Source organism: Hoplias malabaricus, chromosome 5 (genome assembly GCF_029633855.1).
Source record: "Hoplias malabaricus isolate fHopMal1 chromosome 5, fHopMal1.hap1, whole genome shotgun sequence".
NCBI classification, from domain to species: Eukaryota; Metazoa; Chordata; class Actinopteri; order Characiformes; family Erythrinidae; genus Hoplias; species Hoplias malabaricus.
Window position 1 is genome coordinate 52,329,815 of NC_089804.1, and position 17,961 is coordinate 52,347,775.

General features: G+C 43.0%; 1 protein-coding gene across 4 annotated transcripts in view; it reads right to left on the minus strand.

The window, feature by feature from the left end:
• The window catches only part of kmt2d (lysine (K)-specific methyltransferase 2D), a 41,651-nt gene that overhangs the window by 3,194 nt on the left and 20,496 nt on the right, over positions 1-17,961 (minus strand). For 3 of the 4 annotated variants that reach the window (XM_066672957.1, XM_066672955.1, XM_066672956.1), the window contains exons 31-53: positions 15,937-17,535; positions 15,681-15,845; positions 15,415-15,542; positions 13,457-15,273; positions 13,240-13,363; positions 12,807-12,894; positions 12,632-12,698; positions 12,219-12,451; positions 9,153-12,116; positions 8,912-9,055; positions 8,648-8,812; positions 8,322-8,469; positions 7,069-7,150; positions 6,798-6,973; positions 6,567-6,691; positions 6,167-6,299; positions 5,881-6,005; positions 4,346-5,711; positions 3,586-3,722; positions 3,325-3,455; positions 2,150-2,435; positions 1,972-2,045; positions 44-152 (exon numbers count right to left, since the gene is read on the minus strand). In XM_066672957.1, the coding sequence (XP_066529054.1) occupies positions 44-152; positions 1,972-2,045; positions 2,150-2,435; positions 3,325-3,455; positions 3,586-3,722; positions 4,346-5,711; positions 5,881-6,005; positions 6,167-6,299; positions 6,567-6,691; positions 6,798-6,973; positions 7,069-7,150; positions 8,322-8,469; positions 8,648-8,812; positions 8,912-9,055; positions 9,153-12,116; positions 12,219-12,451; positions 12,632-12,698; positions 12,807-12,894; positions 13,240-13,363; positions 13,457-15,273; positions 15,415-15,542; positions 15,681-15,845; positions 15,937-17,535 (10,386 nt within the window). The remainder of the gene's footprint in view (positions 1-43; positions 153-1,971; positions 2,046-2,149; positions 2,436-3,324; positions 3,456-3,585; positions 3,723-4,345; positions 5,712-5,880; positions 6,006-6,166; positions 6,300-6,566; positions 6,692-6,797; positions 6,974-7,068; positions 7,151-8,321; positions 8,470-8,647; positions 8,813-8,911; positions 9,056-9,152; positions 12,117-12,218; positions 12,452-12,631; positions 12,699-12,806; positions 12,895-13,239; positions 13,364-13,456; positions 15,274-15,414; positions 15,543-15,680; positions 15,846-15,936; positions 17,536-17,961) is intronic. The other variant, XM_066672958.1, reaches the window with a different exon arrangement.

Genomic DNA, 17,961 nt, shown 5'->3' on the forward strand with positions numbered 1-17,961 from the left:
AAAAAAAAAAAAAAAAAAAAAACAACAACAACTCATTCCTTACCTCCTCGCCCTTGGGGATTCTGCGGCTGGAAATGATGATGATCTTGTCCTCTTTATCAAACGTCACAACCTCCGCAACGCAGTTGGGTGCACAGGAATGATTGACGTAGCTGATGAAAGATGCATACATACAGGTAAATTGAGTCCCATGCCGTATTGTGAAAAAGCATTCAGAGATACTCCACATGTAAGAAAATTCTGCATATATTTTTAAGCTCATAGCTGAAGTCTCTAACACTCTCCAAATTTAACTGTCTAATACATAAATCTGAAAAACGTATATGGAAGCAAATCTGTCTCATCAGACTTTGAAATATTACCACCTTTGAATTTGTAGCACTGATTTTTTTTTTGCACTGAAATTATGCAATTTCCACAGTAAAATTTCTTCATCTTCAGGATTTCAATAGTCTGTTATATTGTGTCTATACTGAGCCTTTGAAAATAGACAGATAATATCCGCGGAAGGAAGCTAAACGTGTAGTTTTTCCACGGTATGGAAGTTGTGTTCATATTTCGCCATCTAGCGGCGACAGAACGCAACTAGTGCAGCATTTAAGGTGACAGACCACTGACGTGCAGACTGACCAATTAAATGTTTACAGAGAAGGTGGTTATCGACCAATAACGGTAGCTCTACAGTCAGACCGTCCAATCAGAAGATTTTAGGCTACTTCACCACGCCCCCTTCTCACTCAAGCGAACCAGTCGGAGTAGGGGAGGGCGGGACTAGTTTGTGAACGAAACTTCTCGAAGTTCTATGTAAGCTCTAGAAAAACAAAATCCCGGACGTTTGTGAAAATCCGCCCGGACATATTTTTAAGTCTAAAAAACAGGACATGTCCGGGTAAAAGAGGACGTCTGGTCACACTATTATTTATAAATATATGAACATTAACTGGAAAGTTGTGGCTCATGTGGTGACTATACGTAATCACAATAAAATCATGAGTAGGGGAAAAAAAAAAAAAAAAAAAAAAACACTTAATTGGTCCCGTTTAATTTAGCTCAGTTATATTTTTGATGTTACATACAGCACTGAGTTTTTAATGGCTGTTTAAGTATTACAGTGTGTTCTGAATTATGCTGATACTGTATGCAGTGTCACAAACTGCCATCCAAGAAACAACATGGACTAATATTGCATCCACCTGAATAAACTTGCTGCTTAAGAAATACCCATAAATTTTGAATTAGGTTTAAAGCAGATGAGGAAGCAGGCCACTTTTTCAGCTCCAGCAAGAAGACTTAACGTTATCTGGGGCGTCTCGCAAGAGTTGGAATTAACATTCACTTTAAAATTTCTTGGCACACATGCCGAATTACTTTATTGCAACCTTATGTATATTTACAGCTGGAATAGTGACAAGGTCTCAGGAAGAAAAACTATTGACTGCTCCATCTAAAGCATAACTAAGCAACAAGTCTGTGGCTTCACTGAATTATTGTCCATCTGTAAAAATAAGCTCAATACTAAGTGTAGTAGCAGCAGCATGTATACAGAAGCCTCTTGTAGTTCAGGCCAATTTATGCTTAGAATCTACACCGAAGGCAAGGTTTAGATCCTGCATTGACGTGAACCCTATGCCGTATATTGATGAGCACCTCGCCAGAAACACATCTATGCGTTTCAGTGAAGCAGATCGCAACTACTGTGATAAATCCGCAGTTTGAGCAGGGGTCGGGAGTCAGATGGAGTCAGTGTTCTTAGCTATGGTCCATTGTCATTTAAAGCAACAGGAGCTATTCCATCTATTCTGAACAGGACTGAATAAACAGAGTTAGAATAGTGCTGTGCTACTTTGACCATATAACATCACTGCTACTTTAATTAAGATCCCAGGGATCGTGTGGAAAAACGTTATCAACACACTATAACAGCACAGACCAAAAATAAATAAATAAAAACAGACACAGCAGTCATCTTACCGGGCAGGTCCGCCAGTGAGGGTGGCATCTATAACATGCTCATTATTGATGCGGAACATGTAGATCCCACGATTCTGATGCAGAAAAATAACACAAGATGTTCAAGACTCAAGTACGACATCTGCTTTAAAAATTATTAACACCACCAGCAGTCAGATTGTTATTCTGCTTCACCAACCTGTTCTTCATAGATCTTTTCCCGCCGGTTAGCCACCTCGTTACGAATGATGGTGCCGATGTATTCAATCACCATAGTATGTTTCTCAAGGTCTTTAGCTGCATACAGGCCCAACCCTTGGATACGGGAGCGAGCCAGGTAGACATTGTTCTTCCATTCAGTTTTCAGTCGACGGTACTGAGAAGACTTGGAGTGAACAAACTGCTTACTGTAGGGGGTGTTAATTTCTCCTGTGAATGTGCTCTGGTAAGCTTTGGACATACTTGTGCTGTTCAGTGTATGAGGCCTAGAGAGACAAGTTAAGAAGCTTTTATATTTTGGAATTGAAGACAAACATAGGACAAGAAAAATGATCAGAAATAAAGGCACTCCAGAAAACGTTTGGACTTCTGGATATTTTCACAAAAATGCTTAAAAAATCATCCATAAAATCTATCCATTCATTCATTATCTGTAACGCTTATCCAGTTCAGGGTCATGGTGGGTCCAGAGCCTACCTGGAATCATTGGGCGCAAGGTGGGAACACACCCTGGAGGAGGCGCCAGTCCTTCACAGGGAAACACACAGACATACGGACACTTTTGAGTAGTCAATCCACCTACCAATGTGTGTTTTTGGACTGTGGGAGGAAACCGGAGCACCCGGATGAAACCCACGTAGATACAGGGAGAACACACCAAACTCCTCACAGACAGTCACCATTTTCTACAGCTCACTCAACTTAATTAAATTAATTCTTTGTTATGATTATATTTTCGGTGCGTTAGTATCAGAGGAGCTCCTGACTCAAGCTCCTCAAGCTGTAAAATTAGTACATTATCAATTAGTAATCAATGACCTCAGACTATTTATCAGAGAAATAATAGTTTATTGCACTCCTAGGTGAGGTGATGTGAATGCCAGGCATAAATAAGCTAGAACTTATTTTAGACATTTTATATTCTCTCACAATAACTCTTCTGTCTGAAAGTTTTTGTTTGATAATTTGTTAAGCCACTGTTGCTTTGTAACACTGACAAAAGCTAAATAAAAATTATAGTATATATAATCTAAAAACGGATATTTAAGTTTTCAAATTATTCAGGCAGCCAAAGACGAGACACCTCAAATGTATGTAAATAATGTAGGGTGTATTACAGGTGTATTTCATTGAGAACAACACTAAAGACTTTACCGTTTGCAGTGCGTGAGAATCTTGGGCTCAGAGCGTGCACAACCAGTGGGATTAATCATAAGGGGAAGTTCCATGAGAGGATGGCGGCCATATCTGAATGTGTAGTTTTGACAGTTCTCCACCCCCGGAAGCTATAAATGAACAGATTAATTTTTTTAGGTTTGTGAAAGTTTATTTTTATATATGTTCAGCAGTCACCAATTACCAGTCATTAGTAAACATCTGCAACAATATTTCAGAACAGTGTCAGAAGGGGCATACCGACTCAGTAATGCGCATCACAGCATGGACAGTTAGTCCATACATCTCTTCTCCCTTAACATGATCAGCAAAGAGTTTCAGCATGGCTGAATCTTCACGTAGCTTGGCAACCTTCTGCACAATCTTGGTCCAAATGCCTGAAAATGAAAAGCATAGCAGTGTGTTTAAAGCCATAGTTTATGATTTTTTGCTATGGCACATGTCAAAAAGCAAAAGTAGCAGCCTTGTTGTGTCCATTTTAACATATTGCAATTCATCATACAGTGTCAGAAACCACTAGGGGTTGGTTCTGTGTCACACTGGTCAGTGGTTGGTTTTTGTTTTGCTTCTCTTTTTGACACAATATAAAATCATAGAGAGAACTTAAGGGGAGTATGTGACGATGTGAGACAGAAATGGAAATTTTGAACCACAGCTGTTATAAACATTTCTATTTGGCCAAGCATAATTTTGTAATGTAATGGTTAAGAAAGCCAATTTCTGGAAGTAGATTTTCCAACAGTGCAAGTGTTTTGGTGCCAATAACTGAGAGCAGATAAAACCCTGTATGCAGTTTTTATTTCAGTGGAAGCAGGATAAATGTGGTGATTACTATAGAGACTCAATGATTGTAAGGCCTCATGCATTTATGTAACAAATGCTGAGTACTGAAGTAAGAAAACAATTATAAACAAAAACCACAAGATCTTGAACGCTGTAAAAATATTATACAGTAAATGTCAGACTGCTATCATTATTGATCATTATTATTTGAACATACCATCTGGAGTACTATCCCGGAAGTGGAGGTCTTCCTGTCCAGGTTCCAACACACGTACTTCAAATAAGGGCTTGCCATCCTGCTCACTAATTCGACAGCGGTAGCGGCACCTGCGGTTTGGTACACGTGTGCTCCAGTAGATACGTGTGGCCTCATAACCCACTGGAAAGATGGCTGTGGGAGAGTGGAAGGCAGCCATCTGTGACGGCAAGAGTTGACCTACTGCATGGAAGATGAGCCCACCCACACGAAATAGGTGTATTCTGTCACCACGCTGCAGGATGCTGGCAATCTGCTTCACTTCATCTCGTTCAATGTAGACACGACGGAAGACAGCAAAGCTGCTGAGCTCCTCCTCACTAGGGCCTTTAAGCTTGTGTTGTGTGCAAAGCATGGTTTTGTCTTTGAAAAACATGCAGCGTGCTCTGATGGCACAGGCAAAGTGGTAGACATTGGGGCAGCGTAGGCGGTTGCAGCTGTTGGTGGCACCAGTCTTCTGGCAGCAAGCACAACGGGTGCGTAGGCCACGGCGAAGTGCCACTTCCACGTTGATGAGAGCGCCACCTTGTGTCTCATAGACCTCAGTAGACCACAGGGCACAGTTTAGATGCACCCACAAATCTACATCAATGTTAAGAAGACGAGCTGGGCCGTCTGTAGCACCATCACCTTCCTCATGGCAGAAACAACACTTCCGTTTGTCTCTCGGCAACTTGTCTGGCCTAAGTGTGATGCGCAGGCGCTCCATAAGCTCAGACACCTCTCGGCTGTTTTCCTTTTTGGAACTGCCTTTGCGGATGGTGATGACCAGATGAAGGCGCTTCCAGCGCACACCTTTCCACTTCTTCACTTTGGGACGTATTTCTTCGTCTTCTAAGAGGGATCGGCTGCGCTGTTTGATGGGCTTAGGACAGATTTCTATCATGGGAGAATCCTGAGGAATGGAGGCAGAGGCAGTAGTAGAAGCTTCTTCCTCAGACTGGACAGCTGAAGGAGGTAGTATGGTCACCTCAGACTCAGGTTCTGTCTTAACAGGGGAGGTCTCTGGCATAGTTTTCAAAGGAGGCTCACTTTGAGGCTCCGTCTTAATAGACACACAAGGGCTAGAAGACAAGGGTGACTTAGGCTGAGCTGAAGGTTCCGGTTCAGGTTCGGGTTCGGGTTCAGGTTCAGGTTCAGGTAGAGCATCAATGCTGGACTGAGTGACAGACTCAAGTTCACCAGGAACAGATGGTGCAGGTGGAGGCGAAGGTGAAGGGGGTGGTGATACCTCAACAGGAATAATGGGAAGATGTCGCACATCAAGATCTGATACATTGGTCATGTAACAATGCTGAGCAGGTCGTTCCTCGTGCTCTGGGTATTCCTGGGGGAAAACAATTTTAGTTACATTATACGCAATCAAATAATCAATTTAGTATTTTCTCATATATATATATATATATATACACACACACACACACATACATACATATATATATACATACATACATACACACACACAATTGTGAATTGAGAAAAAAAGCAGAACTAACCTGTTTTATGAGGGACAAAATGTCAACCTGTTTCTTCAGAGTACAGCCTGGCAAGGTGACATCAAATTGCTTGAGCCATTCTTCATCTTGGTTTACAGACTGATCAGTCTTTACACACAAGACTCCTGTAGGTGAAATGATGAGGAAATTCTAATTAATTTTTTTGAAAGGGCAAAGACAAATCTAAAAAAATTAATATAAATAATTAGAAGTAATACTGATTTCTACGTATTTGACCTAAAACTCTATGCAAAATTCAGAGATCTAGATAAATGGCAACACTTACTTGGGTTGGAAGAGTCAGGTGTTTTCCCAGGGCCTACACCGCCTGCTCTACCAGGACTTTGGGGTAAAGCCACCTCACTTGGGATGCGCATATGCAGTAGCTGAGCAACTGCCACCATCACAGAATTCAGATTCTGCAGGAAGAACAATTTTACTTAAGCTGTGGTTAAACTACACAACATTTCCTCAGTTATAGCCCTCACTTTCACTCTTTCCAAGTCCATGCAAGGGAGCTCTAGTTTAGAGTCAATATTCCGGGAGAAAATGTTTGGTGTGCAAAGGGCACAGATGCAATTTAGCAGTCCTTTAATTTGCATCATTCCAAAAGCTGGGAAAACCGCAGCTTAATAATATGAAGCATATATACTTTGTTTGATACAAGCAGTTTGAAATCTAAATACCTTGGCTGCAGCTGTTGAGAGGGTGAAAGTAACAGACACTTCATTGCTTTTGGCTTTGTCCCAGGGACCTAATGAGGAGCCAGCTTTTACCTCCAGTGCCTCAAATGGTTTTGTCTCTGGAAAAGCTGGACATCAGAGAGAAATAACAAATGAGTACAGTTCATTATTATGCTAACAGGACAGCAAATATGTTTCAGGATGAACACAGGGTGGCATTATTTAAAAGCATACTAGGGATAGCAGAGCGTGGGATGATAGGAATAACAGGAGAAATTGCTCTTTCTTCCTCCTCTTCTTTGGGCTCCAGAAGATGAGGGAAACGTGAAGTGTCATCTCCCAACTGGCTCTCAGGTGATGATGCAGGAACAATGTTATCTGGCGCATCACTGTCATCATCACTTTCCATCCTAAAGGCAAAAAATTTAATAGTTCATTACCATTCCCATCCTTCCTATTATAGGAATGGTATGGTTGTGGAACAATATTATATACTGTAGCATACCTCACATCCTCGTTCTGATTATGTGGAGGCGTGGGAAGCGCTGCTAATATGTCCACACTCTTTACTTCCTCTGGAACAGAGTCTAGAGTTAGCAGAAAATATACTGTCAACAGCAAATTTGAAAAGATTTTCTGAATACAGTGTTAAATTTGGCCCCGCTTTAGTCTTAGTGTTTTGATTAAACATGTATTAGTTTTAGTCACATTTTACTCATTTCGCTAATTATAGTTAGTTTTATTGGAAAAAAACGGTTTTAGTCTAATTTTAGTCCATTTTAAAGATTTTAATAATTTAGAAATAATATTCATTACTAAATTTCATAAACAATAGCTTAAAATTGATGTTGCATTAAAAATTCATGTTAATCATTCAAAATTAGGCCACATTATTCTTATATATGTATTGCCACATATTCTTAAAATGTTAATGTTAAATAAATGCAAAATATATTTGAAAGTTCAAAGTTGGCTACAGAAGGTGCTTACAAACCAAGACGGAGTCAACTCCAAGAGTGGATATTTAACTACTTATCAAGCAAAAATTGGTCTTATCCATTCGTGAGTACAGTCAAATAACCCAGAAAAATTATCTGTTGAAAAACTAAGCCAGGTCTCTGGTTGTTCCTTTCATGAATACGGCTTTATCTGAATTGAGAAACTGGTATGTTCCTTGTCTTTGTGTATAAAATTATTTTAGTGCATTTCCTCACATCAGAAATAATGGGTCATTTAAGCAATAGATCACAAGAGGAAGCATGTTATCGTAAAAGCATGTTATCAGGCGTGATGCGGCACAAGAATGCAGAGTGGTTCACTGGAGAGAACCAAAGGTTCTCAGTTTGCTGAAAATATCAAAATGGATTGCGTGACGAAATGGAACTATTTTACCTCGCAGAAGGTTTATAATCAAACAAAAAAATGTTTTACCTATGTATCTTAAAACCTAAAAAATAAACGATTATGATTTGTGGTGTAATCGCAGTAATACTGGCTGTAGTATTGGTATACTATTCTTCAGCACTTGGACCACAGCACACAAGTGCCAATATCTCATGTGATCTCCCTCTTGTGTATTATTGCTTAGTTCTTGTATTATTGTTTAGTTTTACCCGTTGACTAAAAGTTTAAAAACATTTTGTCATATTTTTCATCATGGTATGTTTTTATATAGTTTCATCTTGTTTTTGTTCTGAAAAATATGTTGTCAACTAATATTTTTTTTGTCATTGTTTTCATTAAAGAAAAACCTCTCACCCATGGTATCCTCAGAGTTCTCTCTCTCTTTTTGGCCTTCTGATAGTTCTTCTACTGCAGTCACACCATTCAAAAGCTTGTGCTGCACCGAAGGGGGTGGAGTCGGTGGAAGAGAAGAAGGTGGTGTTGGGGGATTGCTGAGGTTATTCTGAGATTTGGGGAATGACAACACAAAACAAAGCTCAATATTAAGAAAAGAAAAAAAAAAAAAAAATAGAACAAATTCAGATAAAAACACAAAGCTTTACAGGACAAGTTTGTTTTTCTGTAATGTGAACCAAAGCCTAGAAGTAGCCACTGAGGAATCATTGGCATACAGCATTTACCTTAGTGAGGAGTTGCGAATAGTAGTCTGGAATATTGTCTATTACTGCATTTCCAAAAGAGCCCTTCAACTGAGTCTTGCCATTAGCTGGACTGCTACCAAAAGGTGCAAACAAATCCAGGCTAGCAGTTATGGAGGGCTCCATCAAAGGAAGAAGCGAGAGTCCCTGAATGTTTTTTAAAAAAATGTAAAAGGTTAAGGAGAACACAAACTATGTGAACTGATTAAATAAAGTGTATTAAAAGGTAACGGGAAATGTTCTTACCTGTTTCAGCTGCTTCATTATTGCTTCAGTTTTTCCAACCTCATCTTTTTTAGTCTTCTTCCTTGAGTTTGGCCCACGATCTCCAGCCTTTGGAGTGCGTTTGGCTTTCGTTACAGGTGCTCTCTTAGTGATTGACTGAAGATCCTAAAAATAAAAGGTGATTTAGTTTTAAATGTTGATTCTGGCAATATAAATCAGTCAGTAACCAAAAATGTTTTTATTTTAAATGACTTGTTTTTACCTCCATGTTGCGTGGTGTTCCCTGAAGTTTTTGCTCCAACATCGCAAGTTTGCTGTTAATATGGCCATTTATTTCATTGTGGATACCATCAGAAGGCCTCTGGGATGCTAACTGAAGGTTCTTAGTTCGAAGAAGCTTCTGTAAAAGCTGCTGACCCGTCTCTGTTCTGGGAATTTGAGCTGTAGCTTCTCCTGGTGGATTTCCAGGTCCAGAGTTGACAAAACCACTGACATTACTGGTACCCACTGCCTCACCAGTTATTTCCCGCTTTATAGGAGCAGATGGGACCTCTCCTCCTCCTGAGTCACACTGAACCTCTCTAGGTTCCTGCTTTATATTTTGCAGTGTGATCTTGCATAGATCAGATTCACTACCCATTGATTCAGCCACTGTTGTTGAAGTAGATGGGTGGGTGAGATTCTGCACTGACTTGGGGGAAGGACCATTAGGAGGAACACTAAGAGCTGGTGTTTCAGCACAGAGGCCCTGAGATTCTGACTTAGGACCTGCAAAATCATGTGGAGTCTTAGCTGTTGGAGATCTTAGTGGTGAGGCTACTGATGCTCCAACACTGCTAAAAGGACTACTTTTCCCAGCACTACTTTTCCCAGGTGACATGTGGGCAGGCAGTGAAGGGGTACCTGAATCACATTTATTAAAAGTTGCTGGACTTGATCCAGCTTCTTGAAGATTAGCAGCAGAAGGAGAACCAACATGAGAAGGAGAAGCTTGAAATGGGCTAAGTGCTGTTACACCATGAGACTGCTGCTGGCCTGGAGGAGTCTGACGCATGCCCAATATTTGCCTTTGTTGACTGGAGAGGGGGCTGCCAGGTGAACCCTGACCCAGGAGTTGACGAGGAGACATTGGTCTTGTCATATGACTGAGTGGCGTTGCACGAATTTGACTCATCATTGGTCGGGTCAAAGGCATTTGACCTCTCATCATTAGTTGCTGTTGTTGTTGTTGTTGTTGTTGTATCATCTGCTGCTGTTGATGTGGATTACTCATATATTGTGGTGAGGCTCCTTGCGATGTTTGGTGCTGCTGCAACGATCCAGTATCTTGATGATACTGTGGAGTCATAACTGAGGCCTGGCCAATTACTCCTGGTTGTTGAGGAGATCCAACTTGACCCTGCTTACCAGCAAATGCATAAGGATGCTGCTGCTGTGACTCAAGCCCTGGCAATCTAGGACCAACATGTTGCACTTGTGGCCCTTGAGGACGCATTTGTGCCTGTGTTTGTCCCTGCATTCTCAGCATCTGGCCCTGTTGAGCTTGCCTTTGAGCAATCATCGCCTGAATTTGCTGTAGCTGCTGATTAGGAGTTAGGTGACGAAGTTGAGGGTTCTGGGCTATGATGGCCTGAATGTTGATTGGAGCTCTTATTTGCCCAGGAGGAACACCTGGCCTTGGAGTCATCATAACTTGACCTCTGTTCATCTGCTCAAGCATGACTTGCTTCTGTTGCTGGGCAAGGAGATCTTGCTGATTTTGATTTCCAGGCATTATGGCCTGGTTCTGGCCAATCTGCTGTCCTAGCATGCCTTGCACCTCCTGACCAATATTGTGAGCAATTTGTTGCTGCTGCGACACATAACACATCTGCTGGCCTTCTTTTTTCACATGTTCTGTATTAATAGAGTTCTGCCTCTGAAGAGCTAGTTGCATCTGTTGCTGCTGTTGTACTTGAGGTTGTGTTCCAGCCTGTTGACTGTTCACAAAGCTATGTTGCTGTGGTCCGGTATTTTGTCCAGACTGTTGCTGTGTGGCTTGCTGTTGAGTTATATAAGCAATTGGCGGCTGTTGCTGTCCAACTGCTCCTGGCAGATCTCCACTCGCTCCCTGTTGCTGCATCTGGATGGAAGCAGAGGGTCCACCACCCTGCTGAGATGGGGTTTTAGGGCTAAGGATTCCTCCATCTTTAGGAGCAGTATTTTGTATATCTTGACAGTGAGCAGAAGCATCCTGCTGCAAATTCTCTACATTCCCTTGTATGCTGCTTGAGGGAGGAGTTCCCTGCGTTCTTTGTGGCTCTTGAGGACCTACTTGTGTTGGTTGTCTCTGTTGTGGTACTTGCTGCTGTTGGAGCTGAACAAGATTCTTTGCTGCATTCTGCTGCTGCTGCTGCTGAGAAAGAAGCATACGCTGTGCCAGAATGCTCTGCTGCTGAGCTGTAAGCTGAGCTTGTTGACCCCTGAGAATATGCTGTGCTCCACCAGGCCCCTGCTGACCCATGAAACCTGGAGGTCTCTGAAGCTGCTGCAAAGCTTGATTTCCAACTATGCCTTGTTGGCCAGTAATCATATTCTGATTAGGAATCATTGGCTGAGCCATAAGATTTGGTGGCACCGGCCCAACTGCCTGGTTTCCCATCATGCCTTGAGGAACCTGCATTAGGCCCTGCTGATGTTGTTGGTCAGGTAATAATCCTGGCTGATTTGGCTGCTGCTGCCCCATTAATGGGTTGCTTACCAAAGTCTGGGGTGGCTGACCACTTATAGGCCCAGACTGTTGACTCATAACACCTGGCTGCTGACCCATCATAAACTGTTGCTGCTGCTGCAGCTTCTGGACCATCTGCATCCTTTGTTGCAACTGTCGTTCCTGAAGAAGTCTCGAGTCTGGTCCTTGTGGCCCAGTGCCTTGTGGGAAGAATCCACCTGGTGGGCCAGGTGGTACAGTACCAACTGGCCCTGGGTGAGGGGGCTGGGCTCCAGGGAACGGATGCACTTGTGGCATTCTAACTGGCACACCACCTGGTGGAATGCCTCCAGGTACCTGGCCCATCATGGGTCCCCCTTGTTGGCCTATCATCATCTGTCCAGGAATCTTAGAAAGCATGTGAGGACCTTGACCGGAAGGACCTGGTGCCAGAATAGAGGAGCCTTGCTGATGCTGCTGCTGCTTGCTTCTATACTCAGCAATTAGATTAGTGTGCTCCTTCTGCTGCTTACGCACCTGTTGAAGTAAAAGAAAAAAAAATTCAGATCTACCTGAACTGCATCTTTTAACCATATAATGCAATGGCATTGTTTGTACAAACACGTCATATTTGCTCACCTGATCTAATTGTTTCTGGATCTTACTTTGTTCTTCAGTGACCAATTTAAGCTTTTCAGCATCTGCTTCTGCAAATTCACGTCCCGCTTTCTTAGCAGTACGTTGCTTAGCACATAGAGCTTTGCGGGATTTGCGATGTGCTCCTATCTGCTCTTCTAAGAACTTCAGCTGCATCTGCAGCAATTGCTGAGTATGCACAAGCCACTCTTCATATTGGTGCTGCTCAGCATCATCTATTTGGCAGAAGGATTGAAACATACAATTAAAGGAGAAAGGAATGCCATTGGCAGAATGTATTTCATGACAACATTTAAGATAATAAAAAATGCATAAGCATAGAAGGCTATCAGGATATGGCACATAGACTTTAAGAACTGAATGACCACATCGCACAAATAGAACAAACAACTTACTGATGATGCCCTGGACAAACTGGGGAGGATTAGGTCGTGTTTGAGCCTGGTCACTGCCCTCCCCCTCCTGAAAGGGAAAAAAATAAAATAAAATAAGATTTTAAAAAATGCATGAACTTCAAGGTTCATTAATATCAAATGAATGGAAATTGAATCTGAAGGAAGAGCCAATGACCTTAGATGATCCAGGTCCAAGATGGGCTTGAGGGTCTGCATTCCCTGGGGCTGAGGCCAGCCTCTGAGCCAAGAGAGATACTTGTTGTCTGCAAAGATTAAAAGAAATGTTAAAAGAACTGATTTAGTCAGAGGTCAACATGTCCTATAGCTGGGTGCTTGTGACCAAGTCAGTTCACATTCTGGGCATGAAAATTAATTACATTTACATAAAACACAGAGGGAAAGGTCAACAGAACTGAATGACAGAATCTACAATCCTGCTTACTATACTGTAAAACCCAACATGTGACATGAACTGCTGGAATGTAAGCGTGTCTGTAATTTATTATTGACATATGCATAATGTACTGAATGTATAATAATGTATATGCTCTTAATTTCGCAGGTTAATTTTCCCAGGTAGCCACTATAACATTTAAAAATTCATCTACCTGCTGATTCCAGGAGGAACACCCAAGGGGTCTTGAGTCAGCACTCTTTTGATGCCTTTTAAGGCCACCATTTTTGCCTTGGCAATAGGGTCCATAATGTCATCAGTCATAATTTTATCCAAATCTAGAAAAACATCAAGAAACACATGCATGTTAATGCAGAAGGTAGTTCAAACTACATGCATGATCTTCTCTAAGACACAAGAGAAAAGCATACCTTTATCTGGGAAGAAGTTACTAGGTAGAGTTGGTTGTTTTGCTAGGTGCTGAGGTGGTGCCGCTTGCTGCTGTGGATTTAGACCAGGGTGAACGCTGCCTGGCTGGGCACCTCGTATCATAACTTGTGGTTGTCCCATTGCCACATGAGAAGGTGGAGGTACTGCAGCACCAAGTAACCTCTGCTGTTGAGGTGGCAGTATGTGAGGGGGCCTTGGTGCCAATGCCGGTTGACCCACAAGACCCTGAGGTGGACGATGATGGGTAAGCAAAATCTGGTTTGTTCCTCCAGTAGGTGCTTGTTGATTCTGAAGATTGTGAAGATGATTGCCCAAACCTCCCTGCAGAGCATTTATTTGCTGCTGTTGCTGTTGCTTTTGGAGCTCTTTCTTTTCATGCTCCAAGAGGTCCTGAATCAGTAAAGGTAGTTCACTTGCCTCCAAGGAGCTTTCCACTTTATCAAGATCAACGGCAGGTGAATGTTGACCTCCACCATCTGGCAGTCCAAGAGGATCCTCACCCAGTTCTGCATGTGGTGTGGATGGCGGAAAAGGCAAATGATCAGTTTGGGTGTGAAGAGGAAATGGTACACCCCCTAAGCGAACAGTGTTAAGTGAGGCAGCTGTACTTTCTGGCTGGGGTGTACTTTTGGATGAGGTTCCACTAAGAAGCAAGGAGACAGCCTCTCGAATCTCATCTTTAACCACAGCCTGAGCTGTCTGCTGTTGCTTTACCAAACATTTCTCTTCAAGTTTTACAGAAGAAACACCACTTGAGTCTGAGGATTCTATCTTAGGTTTAAGAGAAACAATAGAAGGTGTGGCACCCTCAGGCTGAGAGGAAGCAGAAACTGACTCCTTGGCCATTACACTAACTTGGGGTTTCTCTTCTATCTTAATGTTGGTGGTGGGGGCAGAGGCACCTGAACCTTCACCTTCAGCTTCAACGAGTCTCAGCTGGTCAGATAAAGCATCCCTGGGGTCACCCTGATCAAGTTCAGGGTCAGTATATGCAAGCAAGTCAAACTCATCACTATTAAGCAGATCATCTAAATGTGGATCATTTGTTTCAAGGTTGTCAAGGTTTCCCAAGTCATCATCCCCTTTATCAGGATCAAGGTCAAGGGCAAGGTCATCTTCATCCTCTACTCCAGTTTCTGGTCCTGCATCTCCCAAGTCTTTGGCAGCAAAAGGGTCCTGAAGATCAGGCTCCGCTAAACCAACATTATCTTCTGTAGACTGTTGCACTCCTACAGTATTAGTCTGAGAACTCTGTTGCTGGGGAGTTGAGTGGGAGGAACCAGGTGTGCTCGATGTTGTGGCTTGCATTTGCCGGTGATGCAGCTGGGATGGAGGTTGAGGAACACCACCTTGCTGTGGCATTAATATGGCCAAACCAGTCTGTGACAATCCAAGTCTGGGACCTTGCCCACCTCCTGCCTGGGCATCAAGAGACGGTGGCACAAATGGAGCAGGCACTTCCTGCTGTGGTATAAACAGACGCGGTCGAGGCTGAGGTGCTCTTTGTAATGCCAGTGGTCTGACATTATGTTTCAATTCTATAAACTGTGGTGGAGGTCCAGACACACAGGTTTGTACTGTCTCTGTTCCTGCACCTTGCGCCACAGCTAGGGCATTAGGCATGCCTTGCACCACCTGCATACTGAGAGGATTGTTTATAGGAGTATTTAAGTGGTGTCTGGGCCCAATTTCCAACATTGGTTCTGGGAATCTCCGCGGACCAGCTGTCTGACCTTGCCACTGTGTAGGAAAAGGTGGATGAGGATACACTCCCTGGGGAACATTAGGGCCAGCTTGCCTACAGAAAAATAGAGATGATATTATGTTTTTTAAAGTTTTTATTTTAGTAAGTCATGATTATCTGAAAAGACATTTAAATGTACAATCAGCATTTAATTAATAGAGGAAAAAAGAAAGAGAAATTCACACTTAGACACACCTTGGTATATTAGGGTCCATGATAACTGGCGTTCCAGGAAGATGTGGCCGGCAGAGCTTTTCATCTACTGTTCCCATAGGCAGGGGGAGCTTTCCAGTTACAGCTACCTGAGCCATGGCTGCTCTATCCTAATTTACATATAACAATGAAGAAGACGGTCAGTAAACAACAACGACACAGAAAAACAACATTTAAGAAACTTAAAATTCAAAATGCATCCTTTTAATGGTTCGCAGATAGTCATTAAAAAAAACAAATAAACAAACCTGTGGGTAAGGAGGTGGTGCTCGCTGAGATTTGTCTTGTTGATAGACTTCTCCTTCTTGCCAATTTGGTGCATTATTATTACTGGATGCAGTTGCTTCCTTCTCTTGACGAAGTGAGTTTCTCTGCATTTTCTGTCTAATCAAAAATTCCCGAAGTCTCTGTCTCTGCAATGAAAAGTGAAATAAACATACTGTTTACTGATCAATCTCAATTTCATGTCATGAAAAACTTTACAGCTATGAGCTGTTCCTATACCTGTCTGTGCTTCTCAAGCTCTGATGGGCTGAGTCCAATGAGAGATGGATCCTGAACAGCAGACAATTCAGGCAGCTCTTGGGCATTAGGCATGCCTGTTAGTTGCGGTGTATCTGGTGGCCTCACTGAAGCATTGTCTTGATTTCCAGATGGTAGTATTCTAGAGTTTACATCTGCAGTAATGTTTTGTGGCTGGGCTGATGGGTGCTGGAGTTGAACCTGAGCTTGCTGAGCAGTTACCACTTGCTGTTGGCCCATCGCCTGTTGCTGGCCAATCTGAAGGGTGCCCATGCTGGGGCTACGACTAAATGCAGGAGGTCCCTGTGGTTTTCCAGTGAGTGGATCCCCCACAGTAGGTGAACAAGGAGGCTGCTGGCTAGAATGTGGCGAGCCTCTAAAGGAAACCTCAGCGTTTGCAGAGCTTGGGCGTGGAGGTTTGTGCTGCGAGGTAAAAGGGTCTCTAGACTGAGGCCGTGAAGGTGGCCGAGAGTAAGGATCTGGAGATTGAAAGCGTGGGGTAGCTGGTGATTGCACAGAGTGTCCATCATTGGAGAGTGCTCCTGGAGTAAGAGGGGACTGAGAACTGCCTTGGGACTGAGGACTAGAGGCCACTTTTGTATAACATTCTTGCTGGGTTACAGAAAGTCTTTGGGGCAAGGGAGAAGAACTGTCTCCTGACTGTGGACGAGGTGTAAGAGGTTGTGCACAGGGATCACAAAAGGTAGACGGGGACTGGCGATAGTTCTCAGGAGGATGACTGGGAGAGGCACCAGCAGAAACTGGAGTAGATGAACACCCAGAATCCCCTTGATGCATGCGTGGCGTCATGGGAGCTTTGAATAAACCGTCTCCAGAGTCCAGCATTCCTGCAGGGGAACCAGTGCCAAACTCGTGTCGGCCAATAGAGGCACGTGGAGAAGGGACACCAATATCTGTCCTGTTTTGCCCCATTCCAGCTGGCGAAGATGATACAGATGGAGATGGAGATGAAGCATAATCTTGCCGACCACGAAAAGGATCTCCATGATGAGTTGTGTGGTGTGGGGAGAACATAGGGGAGTCTCCAGGCCCACTACCTTTCGGCCGGGGACTCTCAGATAGGCCAACAGGTTCATGAGAAGCCTGTTGGGGGTGGGATGGAAGGATCTGCTGTTGATGTTTAAAAAATGGGTCAACATGGTGGGCTTTACGAGGCATCCCCGTCTGCATATCAGGGGGGCCAAGACTAGCTGGCCGTCCCTGAGGAGCACCTTGAGGACCAGGTAAAGAGAAACCTGAGGAGGCCTGCAGTGGGCTGGAGGAAGGCTGTGAATATGGAGTGGATGGCTGAGACTGAGCTTGTGGGGACCGAGTTGGAAGCTTGGAAAAAGGGTCAGTCTGAATGTTTGCTGAGCCAGAACCCTTTAGGGATCCATCTGGGAAAAAAGCTGAGGATGCTGTATCTGGGGTAAAAGGAAATGGGCTTTCAGCAGAACTAGGCTGAGAGGGCGTAGAAAAGGACCCTGTGGGTGGTGGAATTTGAAGGTGCAAATTGGGGCGTTCTCCTTTAACCCGGACTGTCTCTGTTTTAATAGGCCTTAACACCTGACTCTCTGCCTGCTGCGGAGAGAATTAAAAAGAAAAGAGTTGTAAATTACCAACATTATAGAATTTGATTATAATAATACACATATACACTGTGCTAATATATACATTAACCCTTCAAATCCAAAGGGGCCCACTGGGTGTAAACCAAGCTCACTATGGTGAAAAATGCTGTTTGTAAACACACATCCCCTTCATTTAGGTGTTTGCTTCACAAAACGAAGATGAGGACGAAATCTTTTACAAAAAAAAATACATACAGCAATATCAGTCTGTTAACAGGGGCACGCCTGTTCCAACTGAAACATTTAGACAATTTTCCTTGCATTTTCTTTAAAATGCAGAGACAATGTTCTTTATTTGTTCAAATATTTATACTAGAAAAGGTGCACGGTATTTTGCTATTTTATGGTTCAGACTGGGTAAAATATGGTAAAACTG